Source organism: Podarcis gaigeae (genome assembly GCF_964106915.1).
Source record: "Podarcis gaigeae genome assembly, chromosome: 9".
NCBI classification, from domain to species: Eukaryota; Metazoa; Chordata; class Lepidosauria; order Squamata; family Lacertidae; genus Podarcis; species Podarcis gaigeae.
In genome coordinates, this window is record NC_139685.1 from 37,037,748 (window position 1) to 37,055,223 (window position 17,476).

General features: G+C 44.8%; 1 protein-coding gene across 5 annotated transcripts in view; it reads right to left on the reverse strand.

The window, feature by feature from the left end:
* NPY5R (neuropeptide Y receptor Y5) overlaps positions 1-17,476 on the reverse strand; it is a 26,599-nt gene continuing 9,123 nt past the window's right edge. The window contains exons 1-3 of one of the 5 annotated variants that reach the window (XM_083755862.1): positions 12,014-13,242; positions 10,920-10,983; positions 1-2,099 (exon numbers count right to left, since the gene is read on the reverse strand). In XM_083755862.1, the coding sequence (XP_083611988.1) occupies positions 768-2,090 (1,323 nt within the window). In that variant the 5' untranslated portion in view covers positions 2,091-2,099; positions 10,920-10,983; positions 12,014-13,242 and the 3' untranslated portion in view covers positions 1-767. Of the gene's footprint in view, positions 2,100-10,919; positions 11,019-12,013; positions 13,243-14,388; positions 16,099-17,476 lie in introns of those variants that run through there. The other 4 variants (XM_083755860.1, XM_083755861.1, XM_083755863.1 and 1 more) reach the window with 4 other exon arrangements.

The following is a 17,476-nucleotide window of genomic DNA, read 5'->3' on the forward strand; positions in this document are numbered from 1 at the left end:
TTGCAATCTATATATCTTTGACATGATGTTAAAGCAGCTTTAGAAGGAACTTTGTGGAACTGCGTTTCAATATTGCATTTCTGCTTATAAGGTAGCATCCAGTGATATTTTTCTAGAAAGAGAGGTTCCGGGACTCACCATGAACACCTCTCTTGTTCTCTTATACAGTAATGACAATGGCGCGCATCTGAGAAGTGCAGGAACTGAGTTCTGGTGAAAAAAAGCCCTAGTAGCATCCAACACAGTGCTTCTCCTGACGCAAGGATTTTTGACTACAAAGGAGACCTTCCCCTCTGTTTTCTTCTCTTTGAGCATCCTCTAAATCTGTCCAGGGGATTCCCCCAACCCTCTGGAGCAGATTTGGGGAGGGCATGGGGTTTATGGGTAGAGGGAGGGGAAGTTCCCTTGCACAGGTCAGAATCCTTGCACTACCAGAAATACTTTGCTGGATGCCACCCATAGTGTACATATTGAAAATGGTCTGTTTCTTTTGTACATCGAATAGATGCCTCCTGAAAGAAAATCTGACATGAGTGGTTGTCATAGAGGGAATGATGAGAGGATTGTAGATTGACCATTGACACCTGGCATGTTTACAAACTGAGAAGTGTTATCAAATCATCCAACCACTGAGTTAACCTTTGTCACATTAAATGGCCAACAGGAACTTTCCGTAACGCATTCCTGCAAGCAGTCAGATGATATGTTTCACAGTTTGAACCTGTGAGGATAGTAATTTGAGATTTATTGTTCCATTTACAGCAGTTTTATGATAATTGTAAGCATGGAATAAGGGCCATCAAATCAGCTTTTATGCCGTTATTAAGAAATCCATATAGAATGGGATTTAAACAGCAGGACATCATGCCCAGCAAATGACAAATACAGTACACCAATTTAAAATGCTTGTTTGAGATGAGATTGCCATTAAAATCTGTTACAACGTGGAAAACGTGAAGAGGCATCCAACTGACTGCAAAAACTATGATCAGCACCGTCAGTCGGCAGAAAACCTTCCGAGACCTTTTCCTAATCCGAGTGGTGGATCGGGCTATTGTAATCCCATCCTGTGTTTCAGAACTCTCTGGTTTCACCTCAAAGCAGATGGGAATCCCTGGGATGAATTTGCTGGACGAAAGATGACTTCTTTCTGTCCCTGATGTTTCAGGGAGATCCCCAGAAGTATTGCCCCGATGGTGCCTTAATATTGCTGGCACCACGCTAGCTGTCTTTTTGCTGTACCTCCTCCGATGTTTCCTAACTAAAGTATAACTCCACCTCTCGGAGCTAGAGAGCTGTCCCTGAGGCCCCTGGCTCTTGGGTGCATGGAGGGTTAAGTTTATCATCTCGTTCTCTTCCAGTTTGTTTTCTTTGCCTGACAATCTGGAACTTACGGACCTGCAGACTCTGGTGTGACTGACGGTGAGGCAAACCAAAGGCAAAATGTACTGCATGAGCAACAAGGAAATAGTGAATGCAACCCTGTAGCATGTAGATGGCCAAGACTCCACACACAAGCGCTTGCTTTTCAGTGCTTCCAGGTGGAGATCTTCGAGCTTGTGGAAAACAAGCAGAGGGGAGCAAATGGCTAAGCCAAGAGTCCAGATGGCGAAAATGAGGTAGCAGCCGTGTCTCAGCGTCAGGTTACTAGAAAGAGGGTGGCGGATCAAACGGTACCTGACCACAGCAATGGAAATCAGCATCCAGGTGGACAGCAGGACAGACACACATTGGAGGAAAGGCATCACATGGCACATGACTTCGCCAAACATCCACTGATCAAGTAGAACTGAGGTCAAGGTGAAGGGAGAGCAAAAGACCACCACTAGTATGTCGGAAAAGGCTAAGTTGCCAATGAGGAAGTTTATTATGGTTTTTTGCTTGCACTTCATTAGAGCCATGAGGATCAGCAGGTTTCCTATGAAGCCAGCGAGGCTGATGAAAGTGTAAAGCCCAATCAGGAAGTACTGAATGTCATCTACGCTGTTTTTATAGTCTTCCCAGGTAGGAAAATGGGAGCCCTTGGAAGGGGCTGAGTTGTTCTCTGTGGCAAGTGTCCTGTTACTGTAATCTTTGAGGTCTCTGTCCATAATGAAGTCCTGTTTGGAACCAGAAATAGAATGATTATCAGCTGCAGAAACAAGGGCACTCATGCAAACCACATTTCAATACCTAATAAATAAGTGTGGTGCTGTAATTTTACTTATGTTAAGTGGCAAATGTATTCCAAAGAATGTATTCTATCCAAAGCTAAATTTCAAAAAACAGATTTTTCTCTCAATCATCTTTCAGAAGCAGCTTTTTAAAAATGATGCTCAAAATGTATTTCCCACCTTTCTCAAGGCAAGTTGCAAAACAAGAGAACTAAGATAATACATAAATAATACAAACAACGACACATATCACAATCAGCTAAAAAAGAAGCAGCAGTGTAAAATCAACTTAATGGAAATAATTTGCAAAAGCTCACCAAAGTGAAAAACTGTCTGCTGACTGTCTAAAAGCAGGAGGCTACTCCAGCTCTTGGATGCAACGGCCAAACTCTGTGCAGTACCCAGCCATAGTACTGAAAACGGTTCTTTTCTGTGAGAGGAGAGAGAGAACGCAGGCAGGTTCTAAGAAACATCAGAACTTCAAGGAGAGTCTTTTGTACAGCACATCATATCTGGTTCCCAAACCTTTCCCTCCTGTTGACCACTTGAAGACTGCTGAGGCTTTTGGCAGATGACTTGATGATTTAAATTTTGATTTCAAATACAATAAAATGCAATATAAAAGAATGAAAAGAAGCAATAAAAATACAATTGAAATGAGTATGGATATTTAACGTGATGGATGTGCCATCTTCTGCCTTCAACCACAAATCCACAGAAATGCCACAGACAACAGGAATGAAGCTCACAAAACACTGGTGATTCACAGACCACAGTTTGGGAGCCCCTCAACTAAAGCATGAACCAATGAGACTACAAAATTATTTTACCATTCCCCCTTTTATTGTACTGCGACTCCTTTTCTCCACCCACACATAGCAGTTAATAGCAGCCATACTTTCTACAATACAAATAATTTGTATTATGCAAAATGTGAGTTCTGCCTTTCCCTTCCACAAATATCTGTATTATTTGTTATGGAAGGAAATTTTCAGATTGTGTGCCAGCAAGATTTTGGGTACCGCATATGTGCTACCAGAGGCTGTATTATTTGTATTTTGAGGATCAGTATTTTGTCTGCTTATATATAATTTTGCTGGGATGAAATACCAGTCTCTTTTTAAAAAATTAAAATAAAATAAAAACCTCACAAAAATACAGAATTCCCTGGAATTATTCCAATAATTGATTCTTCTCACTAGGCAGTCAGCATTAATGTGAAAAAGCTCTTCAGTGGTGTCAAGAGATGGCTCTTGATTTTGGTTACTAGGGTGAAGTAAGGACCTCTTCTGATTAGATAAGGGATTTTGTGTGCAATTAACATGCTGGGGTTGTGAGTTACTTTTCCCCCCTATCCCCTTTTGCCTGAAATGGATTGGTAATAAAATACCATTTTCTTTTGCAAAACGACACCACACATTCCCTGAAGGTTACTGCCTTATATTTGATCATTAAGTTCTACAGCACTCTTGAAAAACAAATAGAGATAGATGATATAATTCCAGCAGCTTAAGTTCTCTAGCAGGTGCCTATATTTTGTCAGCATGAAAATTGCTATTGATTGCCTGTATCTCGGTCACAGGCTTCACTAGTTCCCTGCCCACTGTGAAATAACCAGACCTCTTATATACTTTAAACAGCCTGGGATAATTTTTCTAACACCATTCTGAAAAATGGGTAGTAAGCATATATTGAATTCTTAAACCTGCTTAGGCGAACAGGGCTAGCCTGAAGGATGTAAGAGATCTGAGCAAACCCAGACTCCACCTTTCTGATTCATGTATTATATTTTCTCATTGGTTATACTTATACAAAGAGGCACACACTTTCTCATGTTCTACTCATTCAAAGCCTGAAATCTGCCAAAGGCCAGACAGTGGCGCCATTGCTGTCCCAAGTATTTTGCATTTAATAAAAAAAGAGAACACAATCATTTTGTTCTTTCCAACTGATTGAGAGACACTGTGTTCTAAAATAACTCTGATTAAAGACTACGAGCCTATTCTCCTAACCATGGCACTTTAGCCTGTAGAGGTTGCTTGATAAACTGTCTTTGGTTTCCAGTCTATGGTGCACCAACCATGCCTCTATACTTTATTTAATTTTCTGTATGCATTAAGAAGTCCTTTTTCTCATGGTTCCCAGCAAAATTATATTCTCTGCATGGCAGTGTTTGCATATGATCAACTTGCCATGCTCAAAGAATCAAAACTCACAGGCTCTTCTCACATCTACCATGATGATCGTAATGAGAATAGATTAAGATACTGGTAGGTAACCTGTTTTCCATCAAATGTTTGCCATCATACTGCAATTCCAACCATCCTTGACCACTGGTCATCTTGGCTGGGATGGATGTAATTTAAAGTCCAACAACATGAGGAAAGCCACAGGTTTCCCCATCCCTGGTTTAGGAATTTGCGTATCACAAGGAGGAAGTGATATCATCATTGATGGTCCATTCTATTTCCAGCCAAAGCTTTCTGGGAAGTCAGAAGCATGAAGGCAACAGCTGCTTCCTACTGTTTGTCCACTGTAACTTTTAGATTGCTTTGCCTCCCCTAGTTTATAATATGCCTTAATACCAGCAGAGGCACGTGCCATCATTTTGAGTGACAGCAACTCTGGCTCCCAAGAATCAGATGTATTGAACATAGATTACAAACCACATATAAGAAGGGCCAAGACATGATTTTCCACTGCTAGTTCTTTCTTTCATGAGGGTGAAAATGTATTCCTGTTATACTTTTGATTTCTGCCAACAGCTTAACATGAATGAATCAGGGGTTGTTTGTTATGGAGATGAGGGATTAGCAAACCACATGGGCTTCTCTTCAGAATTGCAACATACTGTAGTATTATTCGTGAATGATACCAACTAAATAGGCAGCCTTTTTACTTACTGTTGCCTCACCCCAGCAGCCAGTCCTACCATTGGACATAGTGGTCACCTCAGGCATCTGATTCTTGGTGTCACAAATTTGGAACAAAGTGCCATCAATATACAGATCATACCTAGCTCTGGCTCTCTGTTCTATCTGAAACAGGAGAGGTGGTTGAGATGTCAGACCAGTGCTTAAAGGCAGTGATGGGCTGGATGTGGGCCAATAAACAGAAGCAGAATCTTGAAAAGACAGAGGTTTTGCGTGTCCTCATTTCTCATGTCTAAGAGGTGGGGAGACGGCCTGCCCTGGATGCGGTTGCACTCCCCTGGAAGAAGCTTGGAGATTCCTGGATTTAACACTGTCATTGGACCCTCAGATGACTTCAGTGGCTAGGAGTGCCTTTTTCAGCTCCAGCAGCTTCACCAGCTACAACCACTTTCGGACAGAAATGTCTTGAACTCCATGCTCTGATAACTTCTTTTGCAATATGCTCAATGTGGAGACATTCTGCCCTGGCACCTGAGGTTTCACTTTTCTGATCTTCCAGATCTCTTAAAAAAGCACCTTTCAACTGGAGTTATCACTGGGGTCATATGCACTTACTGGCACAGATGAGAAAGCGGAAAGATAAATTTACTGTAACAAATACATGGATTCATTCAAGTTTGGCCCATTCTGTGTCTTACTTTCCTCCATGTTGCTTCTGGGTAGTTTATATGGTACAGTTAGCTACCACGGGAGACGAAACCATTGTTTTTACTCATGATGTAAAATGCCAACTGGCAGGAGAGGACCTACTTCTTCTCTTACAGCTTTTTGGGGGGGTCTTTCTTTTCCTCCAGGTTCAAGCAAACAGCATATTTATCACTAGGCAATCCCCACTGCAGCAGACAATTGCTGTACCCAGTTCTGTCACCTTTTTAAAAAGAGATTGATAATTTTGGCATCCCTGAAGTCTGCTGGGATCGCTTCTCTCTCCCAGATTTTTTTGATGAGCTTGTGAAGTTGTTGTGTAAGTTCAATTCCACCCACTTTGAAGATTTCAGCAGGTATCCCATCAGGTCCACTGGCTTTGTTGTTTTTCACTTGGTTAATAGCTGTACACAACTCTCCCAGATTTGGAGATACTGCAAGCTCATCTCTAATTTGTTTTTGCGGGATTTGTGAGAGGACCTCAGCAGCTATGGGGGAGTTGTGGTTAAGGAGATGTTGGCAGTGTCCTTTCCAGCACAGTGCAATAGCTTCTTTATCTTTTAGAAGTGTGGTACCATCTGCTGAGTGTAGGGGGGCATATGCCATGATTTATTGGTCCATAGATGGTCTTTGTGGCTTTAAAGAAACTCTGTGCATCATGAGTGTCAGCTAAGTGCTGGATCTCTTGAGCTTTTTTTTTTTAATCCATCAGGTGTTTTTTAGTTCTCTGGTTCTTAGCATTGGCATATTTTTTTTTCTTAGTGGCACAGTTTCTTTCTCTTTGCCAGATCTGAAATGCCTTCCTTTTCTTGTCAACCATGGCATTCAATCTCACTGTCCTTCTCATCAAACCAGTCCTGGTGTGTCTTGGTTTGGTATCCAATAGTTTGTTCACAGACTGTAATAATGGATGTTTTTAGCTTGGTCCAGTGTTCCTTGATGTTATCGGGGAATTCTGAAAGCAGATGGTCCTTAAGAGTCATTTAGAAGCAATCCCGCTTAAGGGGAACGTGAAGGGCTTGAGTGTTCATTTTGTGCCTTGGTTTTCTTCCCTGAAGCCTGCGTTGAGGTATAATCTTGATAGCCATCTTGGCGCGTATTAGTTGGTGATCTGTCCAGCAGTCGTCGGTGCTCGTCATAGCTCTGGTAAGGAGCACATCACGTTGATCTTTAGCACGGACAATAACATAGCCTAATAGGTGCCAGTGGTTTGACCGAGAATGCCTTTCTGTCAAAAGAGTGTTTTGGTAATAACAAGGTTGTGCGCTGCACATATCGTCAAAAGTAAGATTCCATTCTGGTTGCTGTTGCCAACTCCTTCTTTCCCAATAGTCCCAGGCCACAGATCAAAATCTCACCCAACTCTTGCATTAAAATCACCCAGAAGGATAATTTTATCTTCCTTAGGCGTCTCTGATAGGATGGTATCCAGCTGAGAGTAAAAAAATTCTTTAATGTCTTCATCATCATCCAGTGTTGGTGCATAAGTGCTTATAATAGTAGTCTGTTGGTTTTTTGTGAGCTTTATTTGAAGGGTTGAGAATCGCTCATTAATGCCAGTAGGGACTTCTGACAGGAGCTTCACAAGGTCGTTTTTCATAGCGAAGCCTACCATGTATTCAATGTTCTTGTTCAGATTGACCTTTCCAGAAGAATGTGTAGCCTCCTTTTTCTTCCTTCAGTTGTCCCTCGCCTGCTCTTTGAGAGTCTTGAAGCGCTGCGTTTAGGATGTTCGCTGTCTGTGTTATCTGACAGTCCATATATTCCATGTTCGAAAGTTCAATTGTCTTTTACGACCCCTGGGTGGTGACCCCACTGGGCGTGGTAATCCAGTCAGGGAAAAAGGGAGGCAGACTATGTTTAGGGCACCGTTTCCAGCCCCTTCCCCTTTTTTGGGTGAGAAGAGTGGATCCTAAAAAGGGCTGCTCAGTCATGGATACAGCTGCTGAGGTGCTCAACTGCCTCATTCCTTGAGTCAGAATGACTGACCGCCCATGTGTCGGTTCATGGCTAGGGGCTTCCAGATTTCACATTCCTGCCTCCGTAGCCATTTAGTGATCGCCATGGGGGGGAGGGTTTGCGGGGGTTGGGTTGGGTTTTTGGAAGACGCCTGTGCGTGAATTTGTTTTATGTGTAGAGATCAGTGCATGCTGACCAACACACAGTCTTCGCAGTAGGGCTCTGTTCTGATGGCATGAGTAGTCATGACGAACTGGTGGATCCTATCTGCTGCAGCCTTCATCCGCCTTCACAGCCGTTGTAACACACTGCTTGTTATCACCCGCCTGTTCTGCCACTGAGGACTTCTTGGATCATTCTTTGTCCAGCTCCTTCCCTGTTATGTACTAAGCTTGGATCCTAGAAGAATAGGCAAGTAGGATCCTAGAATGCAAGAACTGATTGGCTTGCAGGAAAAGACTAATCAGGCTCCAGGAGGAAAGCAGAATCAGCCAATCAGACAGGACTCATTGTGTAAATAATGTATATAAAGGCCTGAGGTTTGGGGGGAAATTCAGTCACTGTTTTACATGCTGCAATAAAGAGCATTAAATCACTACAGGACTCTGAGCATATTTAATTTTCTTTGACCTTACCGCCTTGGGTGACCCTGCTGGGAGTACGAGATTCCCGACGGCTTCACTCACAAGGGTCATATGAATGTGCAAGCCCACTCACCATGACAAGTGAGAGAACTGAGATAGATTGCACTGAGCCCTGGTCTCATTAGACAAAGCGTTCCACCAAAAAGGCTCTGGCTCTGGTCGAGGACTGCTGGATATGTTTTGGGCCAGGGACCACCAGTAGGTTGCTGTCAGATGAGTGTCACAGTCATGGGGGGGGGGTTGTATTGGAAGATAATTCCCACAGATAAGAAAGGTCACAGACTGTTTAGAGCTTTAAAGATTAGCACCCAAACCTTGAACCTGATTCAATACTCCACCTGGAGCCGATCCAGCTGATGAACAACAAACTGAATGTGGGCTCTCCACAAAGTCCAAGTAAGAACCCATGCATTTTAGACCATTTGGAGTTTCTGGAGCAGTCTCAAGGGTAGCCTGCATCTCTCTCTCTCTCTCTCTCTCTCTATCGCATTTATACCCTGCCCTCCCCGGCTCAGGTGTACAGCAAGTTAAAGTAGTCTAGTCTGCAGGTGACTATTGCATGGATCACCATGGATAGGTTGGAAAGTGACAGATACAGTACCAATCTCCTAACCGACATAGATTAAAAAATGCCAGTTTGGCTACATTTGTGACCAATACCTCCATAGAGACAGAAGCAGCCAGGATCACACCGGGACTCCTGATGGCGGCTACAGGTGACTATTGCGCCCCATGAAGAGCTGGGAGCAGGCAAACCGAACCAAAATCATTCTGGCCCAGCCATTGGAAGACCATCTTTAATAGAAATTCGGCCGACTCAGTTTCCTCCATCCCAGCCCAGCACACCCACCTAAAAAGTGGTCTGTATATCCAGGGTAGCATCTGGCCAGGGCCATGAAGCAGTAGATACATAATGTTTGTGGTCAGATCTGTGGTTATGTACAAGATATTTGAATAAAGGGTGAATTTGGGGTTCCCCAATGCAAAAAGCGTGAGGATCCATGAGGATATGTGATTCAAAACCATGTTTTGGGGCCATAGAGTGGCCAGGAAGTCGTGGATCCGTGATTTTTGTGGTGCAGGCTGTGCCCCTGGCTATGACGTGTGATCTGACGGTGAGTTAGGGTTGGCCCAATGTGAAAAGCGTGAGGATCCATGAGGATCCGTGCTTCAAAACCACATTTTTGGGCTATGGAGTTGCCAGGAAGCCGTGGATCCGAGTTTATGTGGTGCAGGCTGTGCTCCTGGCTATGACATGTGATTTGACAGTGAGTTTGGGTTGGCCCAATGCAAAAAACGTGAGGATCCGTGCTTCGAAACCACATTTTTGGGCCATGGTATCACCAGGAAGCCATAGATCCGAGTTTTTTGTGTGTGTGCAGGCTGTGCCCTTGGACATGATGTGTGATTTGACAGTGAATTTGGGGTGGCCCAATGCAAAAAGCATTAGGATCCGTGAGGATCCGACCTTCAAAACCACATTTTTGGGCCATGGCGTTGCCAGATAACCGTGGATCCATGATTTTTGTGGTGCAGGCTGTGCCCCTGGACATGATGTGTGACTTGACAGTGAGTTTAGGGTGGCCCAATGCAAAAAGTGTGAGGATCCATGAGGATCCGTGCTTCAAAACCATGTTTTGGGGCCATGGTATGACCAGGAAGCCGTGGATCCGTGATTTTTGTGTTGCATGCTGTGCCCCTGGCCATGATGTTTGATCTGATGATGACTTTGGGCTGATCTTGTGCAAAAATCATGAGGATCCGTGCTTCAAAACCATATTTTTGGGCCCCCGTATGGCCAGGAAGCTGTGGATCTGTGATTTTTTGTGGTGGATGCTGTGCCTCTGGCCATGATGTGTGCAAAAATCATGAGGATCCATGAGGATCTGTGTTTTTTAACCAGGTTTTTGTGCCCCTGCGGCCCCACGAAATAGTGGATGCATGCTTTTTTTGATGCTGTCTACAGAGTAAGATATGGTCTACACTAGTATCATGGTGGTTTTACTTAATTTGAATGAAAAAATCATATGAATTCACGAGGATCCGTCTAGATCCGCCTTTTCGCTTTTTCCCTTCTCCAGCTAGGACTGGAAGACTATTTTTCTGAACCCTGGATATCTGTTGCTAAGCAGTGGATGACACTGAGTTAGATTGCCCAATGGTCTGATTTGGTATAAGGTACAGTGGTACCTCAGGTTACATACGCTTCAGGTTACAGACTCCACTAACCCAGAAATAGTGCTTCAGGGTAAGAACTTTGCTTTAGGATGAGAACAGAAATTGTGCAGCGGCGGAGCGGCAACAGCAGGAGGCACCATTAGCTAAAGTGGTGCTTCAGGTTAAGAACAGTTTCAGGTTAAGAACAGACCTCCGGAACGAATTAAGTACTTAACCCGATGTACCACTGTATTGTTCTCGGTTTCTATACATTAGCTATGCATCCAAAAAACCAGCACATAAATACTTAACAATTTATTCTAACAACGCAGTGCTAAACATATCTTCTCAGGAGTAGCTCCTAGTGGGTTCAGTGGTCTTTTCAAATAATCTTTAATTGTGAATCTGCCAAATGGATTACAACTAACCTGTTGCACCACCGCGAATCCAGAAGGCAGAGTTTCTGAACGCTCCGTTTAAACAGAAGCCTGGCTGATATTCCCCAAAAGAGCAAGAGTTTGATTTAGCTTTAGATAAAACACGAAACGTGGGATAATTAGAAACCGATTGGCAGCCAAGTCAAGCACAAGGCAATTAGTGACGGTTTGGCGAATTACGCCTTCGCCCGTGGCGGAAAGTTTCCACCTTCTTCTTCTTTATATAAAAAAAGATTTCCCACTTCTATTTCAAGCAAGGCTGAATAAAGTAGGAAACGCTCATTATCTGAAGGACGCCGCGAGAGAAGAAGTTCCTTAACCCCCTAATATCCAAAGTAAGGGTGTTTTCAGAGAAGGGTTCCCCGTCTGGGTCGCGCTTTGGAGGGCGTTGCCAGGGGCGGGTGGAAGAAGCAGGGCCCGGAGATCCTCGCCCCTGCTTCCTCCCCAGGGCCGCCTTCTCCCCTTCATCCACCACCTAACCGCGCGGCACTGCAGACCGCGGAGGGAGAAGAGAAGGCAGAGATTCGTTCTGGCACGGAGTCGAGTTCCCTGGGTTCTTGGTGCGAAGAAAACGCTCTTTCTGGAGCTTCTGGGCGCACGCAAGCTCTCCAACCGATGGGCGCGCTGAGAAGTGTTTTGGGTTTAAGAGGAAAAATGGGGAAAGGCGGGTTTGTTGACAAAGCGGTTATGAATCTAAAAGGCGCGTCGATGAAACCGCCGTAGGCAGCGACGCGGGGAGCCTTGAGCCAAAGCTACGGAGGATCGGGCTGCGCGTCTTTCTTTACTGGCCCTGCGCGCCTTCCTGGGGCACGGCAGCGGGGCCCTGTCTCGGCGTCTCCCCCGGACCCCGCTCCCAGCGCGGCCCTTTCCTGACCTCGCGCTGGCTCCGGAGGCTAAGCTCGGCTTCCAGAAACCTTCCGGCAGCAGCGCCCCCCGAGGACCGGCTCGCCCCTGGCTCCGCGTTGTGCCTGGTTTGGGTCTATCAAAAGCGCCCCCAGGCAGCCAGGAAGAAGCTCTCGCCGACCCGCTAAAGCTGCCTTGGGCATCTGCCTTTCGAAACGCTTAGCGGGGAGAGCAGCGCTTACCCGGGGTCTCGAGGTGCTCCGCGCCGGATGGGGAAGAGCCAGGCTGCCCGTTCCGCGTCCGCTCGGTTACAAGGAGATGTGCGCTGCTGCTGCTGCTGCGCACAGCGCGCTGCCTCGCCTGGCCCCCCGACCGCAGCGTCTCCCTCGGCTAACTTTCCGCCGGATCGATCTCCCTTCCTCTCTCCGCGTCGATTTCCCAATTAAGATGCCGAAGGGGGGGTGGGAGACACCAGCCGCCCCTTGCCTGCCTGCGTTTTTTAGGGTCCGCTGCTGCAAAAGCTGCAGGAGGTGGAGACCGGCAGAATGCTCGGGCTGTAACTTCTGCAATGGTGGCATATTGGATAAGTTGGTCGTGCGCGGAATATCCTGCCTGGCGAGTTAGTCACACAGGAGATTTATCACGTTTGAAATAAGTCTTCCTCTTCCTCTTTCTCCTCTTCTTTAAGATTTGTTTCTCATAATTCACACTTTGTGTTACTAGGAAAACACCGATCAGCGGTGGAAGGAAGGGTTTTCCCTTCCCGTTCGGACTGCCATGCTGTTAACCTGTGCGAGGTGAGCTGTGGTTGCTTTAGCAAAGAGGGAGATGCACTCTGCATACGCTGAACAATCCCTTCTCTCTATGTCATTATTTCCACTGTCCAGAGCGGAGTCCTGGTGTTAAAGCGACGTTCCATAGCTGAGCTCTGTGTCAATTTAATCTCTGCATTTCCCTATTTTATTTCATGAAAAAGGCCACTCTTCACCATTTTATGGCAGGACTTTGGCTTTTCAGCCAAAATGTTTTCCCAAGCATCATTTCAAAATTCATCCGCTTCTTTCAGTGCTGTGGGGAGGGGCAAGGCAGCGGACCCTTTAATGAAACCTACAAGCCCATCACACCTGGACTTCATTTTATCTAGGAACATAGGAGGCTGTGTTACATCATCAAGCCATCAAGCTCCACACTGACTGACAATGACTTTTCAAGGTTTCAGACATTCCAGCCCTGCCTTGGGACACAGGAACTGGCCCTGGGCTCGTCTGCATGCAACAGGTTCATAGACTAGAAGGCCACACTTAAAATTAAGGGGCCAGCCCCCCCCCCTGGAGCTTGAGGACGAGTTTCTTCCCCTGCCACCCCACGCCTGGTTATCTTCTTTTCTGACTTAATTTCATCACAGACATCACCAATCCACTCACACTTTCTCCATTAATTCTAGCGCAAAGAACAGAGCTGTAATTATATGTTCTTAGAGCCCCTCTTAGGCTTACCTGAAACAGCAAAATTCCACCTGGAACACATTTTTGCATAGGGAAATAGCCTGTATGAAAAAGGTTTGTATATTATTATTATTATTATCGTACATCCCCTTTTTGTGTATGTGCAACTGGAAACAATGGGCGATTGTTTCCCAATGTGTATACATACAGCAGCATTCATGAATATGAATCATGACACCAATTATCTATACTAGGGTGGGAAATGCCCTGCTCTCCAGATGTTGCTGGACTTCAGCTTCCATCAGCTCCAGCCAACATGGCCAATGGTCAAGTATGATGGGAGTTGCAGTCTAGCAACATCTGAAGAGCTGCAGGTTCCCATCCTTCATCTACATCAATCTTTGCCAATGTGGTACCCTCCAGATGTTTTGGATACACCAGCCCCAGCCAATACAGCCATACTGGAACTGATGGGAATTGTACTCAAAGACATATGGAGAGCATCAGACTGGGGAAGGCTGAGCCATGCAATTATTTCATGCTAGTTCCTTTGCAGTAGAGCAGGAATAGGCAAACTCAGCCCTCCTGATGTTTTGAGACTACAATTCCCATCATCCCTGACCACTGGTTCTGTTAGCTAGGGATGGTGGGAGTTGTAGTCTCAAAACATCTGGAGGGCCAAGTTTGCCTATGCCTTCTCTACTGCAAAGGAACTGGCATGAAATAATTGCATGGCTCAGCCTTCCCCAGTCTGATAAAGTAAATAAAATTTATTATTATTATTATTATTATTATTATTAGTCCCAAAACACATGGAGGGCCAAGTTTGCCTATGCCTGCAGTAGAGTATTTCATGTTGGTATTTGTGTCTTCTTTAAAGCACCCCTTGCAATATAAGTTCTTTTCACCTCCATCCTTGATCAAGAAGGTGGGGGCTTTTATAATTGTGGGCAAGTCTTTCCTTCATGCTAATTGTCCAATTATTTTGAAATGTTCATATAGGGTAGAAGAGAGACCAAACCCACTAATTGACTCTGGCCTTTCAACTTCAGATTTATGGATGGATGAAAGCAGTGGTGCAATAACAAAGGGAAATGCATACTTTGTCAGGGTTCACATAAGGAGTGGGCTTCAAGAGCTCTTGCATAAGAAAGCATTCAAAAGAAAGGCTCTTTTTATTTATTATGGTGTTTATTTTAAACGTTTAAAACATTTAGAATGTATGTACAGCGGTACTTTGGTTGTTGAATGGCTTGGCTCCCAAACAAATTGGCTCCTGAATGCTGCAAACCTGGAAGTAAGTGTTCTGGTTTGCAAACGTTTTTTGGAAGCTGAATGTCCGACGCAGCTTCTGCAGTTCCGATTGAGTGCAGGAAGCTCCTGCAGCCAATAGGAAGCCACACCGAATGGACTCCCGGAATGGATTAAATTTGAGAACCAAGGTACCACTGTATTCCCATTCTTATCTCAGAGTGGTGGTCCTTTGATAGCCAAAGTGGTAATCATCCCCACACAAGAAGGAGGGATCCAGAGGCTTGGCGAAACTCCCAAAGTTTGTTGAAATACAAAAGCGGGTGGGAGGGTTAGAAGAGTATTCTGGGCATCAACACCAAAAACAGCCCAATGAGGAATGAGCATGCTCAGTGGCTGCAGAATGCAGGGTGAAGGAATGTGAGAAAGGGAATGAAACGGAGTATCTGGAACAGGAGCATTTTGCACTGAAACATTTTTCATAGATTCAGATGGCCAGAATCTCAGCAACACTGCACTTTGCAGTGTGACAGACGCTCTGTAAGGAAAGCTGAAAAAATAAAATAAGGTTTCAAAGGGTCAGAAGATCAGGGGGCTGGCTCAAAAGGGAAGAAACTAAACTCTGTGGCTTGCCCCATCCAAGTCCCACTTGTTTGTGTTTTACTACCACTGTCCGAGGTAGTATGCCTCTGAATAGAAGTTGGGAAACACAGGTGGAGGTGGTGAGAGTGCTGTTACCCTCAGGTTCTGCTTCTGGGCTCCCCATGGGCACATCTGGTTGAACGCTTTGGTAACAGGATTCTGGACTATACAGTCTTTGGCCTTGCGGTGAGAATTTACTTCTAAACCACCTCTCAATAGTTCATGCCCAGGTGATGGCATGACACTTTAAAGAAAAATACAACCAAGAGAGAAATATGAGCTCAGCATCCAACTAGGGACCCAGTTTGAGTGATAAGCTATTGCAATAGCAACAGTTACTCAAACCAGGAGTTCAGAGAACCACCAGTTAGGAGAACTGTGTTTGAGACATGTTTTAACACATCTTTTATAGGGTTTTTCGCTCATAGAATGTATGCATGAAAGGGAAGGTCACAGGTCAGGGAGCTAAAACTGTCTTGCTTGTCTTAGTTAGCTCATTCCATCCATTATCTTGGGTGCCCCTTGGCATCTTAGGATTTAACATTTTACTCACTTATTGTCCTTTTTCTTGACATCCAGACCCTCAAAGAGTGCGCAACATACAATTTCTATAGTTTCCTATGCCTGGAAGGATTCAAGGTAATTTCACATTAACATTCCATTCTTAAACTATGCAAACAACACTTAGAAAGATAGGAGGGTCAGGGCTGAGAAGTCCACACGGCATAGAAATTAGAACATTGATGCATAGGTTCCATTATAGAGTGTAGCTGCAGGGATTACAAAAGTACATACATTTTTATTCAATGCTAAATTCTATACATTCTATCAAATGCTAAACGGGTTAACTAATTTTATAACAGCTTGATCCAGCAGGGCTCATGTTCTTGCATTTCTTCTGGCTGAAGTAAAGCCATGGCGATGACTATAGTCTTTATTCCCCCATCCCATCTATGCAAGCCATTAAAGAGTCACACTTTCTTGAAGTTCTGCTGAAACAAAAGGTCACATCATTATTACAGGGGACGTCAAGGCAGGAGTGTGGAAAAAGCTTTATTGAAAGGGGATCTTTTAGAGAAGTGCAAAAAATGCTTGGTTACACCCCTGTCAAGGGGCTGTTTTAGGGACTTCTGAATATTTCATGCTGAACTTAGCCTGAACTTTAGATTATACGTTCTGTGACAGCTCTGCCGTTTCTTTCTGCGAAGTTAGAAGTTGCTCAGTGGAACATTTGCGACTTTTATACCACAGCCAAAGGAACAGAAGCAGTGCTTGTTCTGAAGTGTGGGATGTGGCCACATCCGTACCTTACATTTAAAGCACTATAATAGCACATCAACAGCTGTGGCTTCTCTCCAAAGAATCCTGAGAACTGATCAATCATTCTCATGGTGGTTTATGAATTATTCTTCCCAAGAACCTCTGGGGGTTGTAGATCTGTGCGGGGAATAGAGGGCTCCTTAAAATTCCCAGTGCTTGAAAACAAACTATAGTTCTCTGGATTAATTGGGGGAAGCCATGACTTTTAAAGTGGTATTGGTTGGTTGGTTGGTTGGCTGGCTGGCTGGCATCCATCTGTTTTGGAAGACAATGGAAGAATGTGACTTTGAGGGTGAAGTCAAATTGTTAGAAGGTTACAGCACCTGCTGTAGACACTGATACAGGAGAGACATGTTTTGTTGCAGCTGGGGCAGATGATGGTGTCCAGTTGTGCTGCTGCAAATGCAGCATGGAGTTTCTTCTCTCTGTGCTCCTACCAGCAGTCATTCCTCCTCCAGTCACTGCAATGGATTGTACTGCAGTCGCCAGCAAGGGATTCCCACATGGTGGGGTTGATGTTGCCAGCCTTCATGCCATGTTTGCAGACATCTTTTTAGCACAGAGTTTTTCCGCCAACAGGCCTGGGGCCTGAAACCAGCTCCCTGTAGAGCACATCCTTGGGGATCCTGCCATCTCCCATTCTGTGGACATGACCAAGCCAGGAGAGAAGTCACTGAGAGAGGAGTGCAAACATGTTGGGAATGTGAGCTTGGGAGAGCACATCTTTGTTTCAGACACTAGCCTGCCATGTAATGCGGTATAAGTGTGCTTTAGATGTGTGGTGTGGTGTGACTTCTGTTTAAAAGCACCGTCTCTTTGTCTGTTTAGGAAAGTGCTGGGTACATAAGATACCTTCTGAACATACTGTATGGGTCTCCCAACTTTTACAACACAGTGCTATGTAAGTTTACTCTGGAGTAAGTTCATCTGTGTTCAAGAGAACAATGGTTCCCATTCTTTCCCCAGACCACTTGCAAATTGCTTAGGGCCTCAGTGGACTACTTTAGGATCTCTCTGCCTATTGTAGCAATTATAATGTGCCGTGCT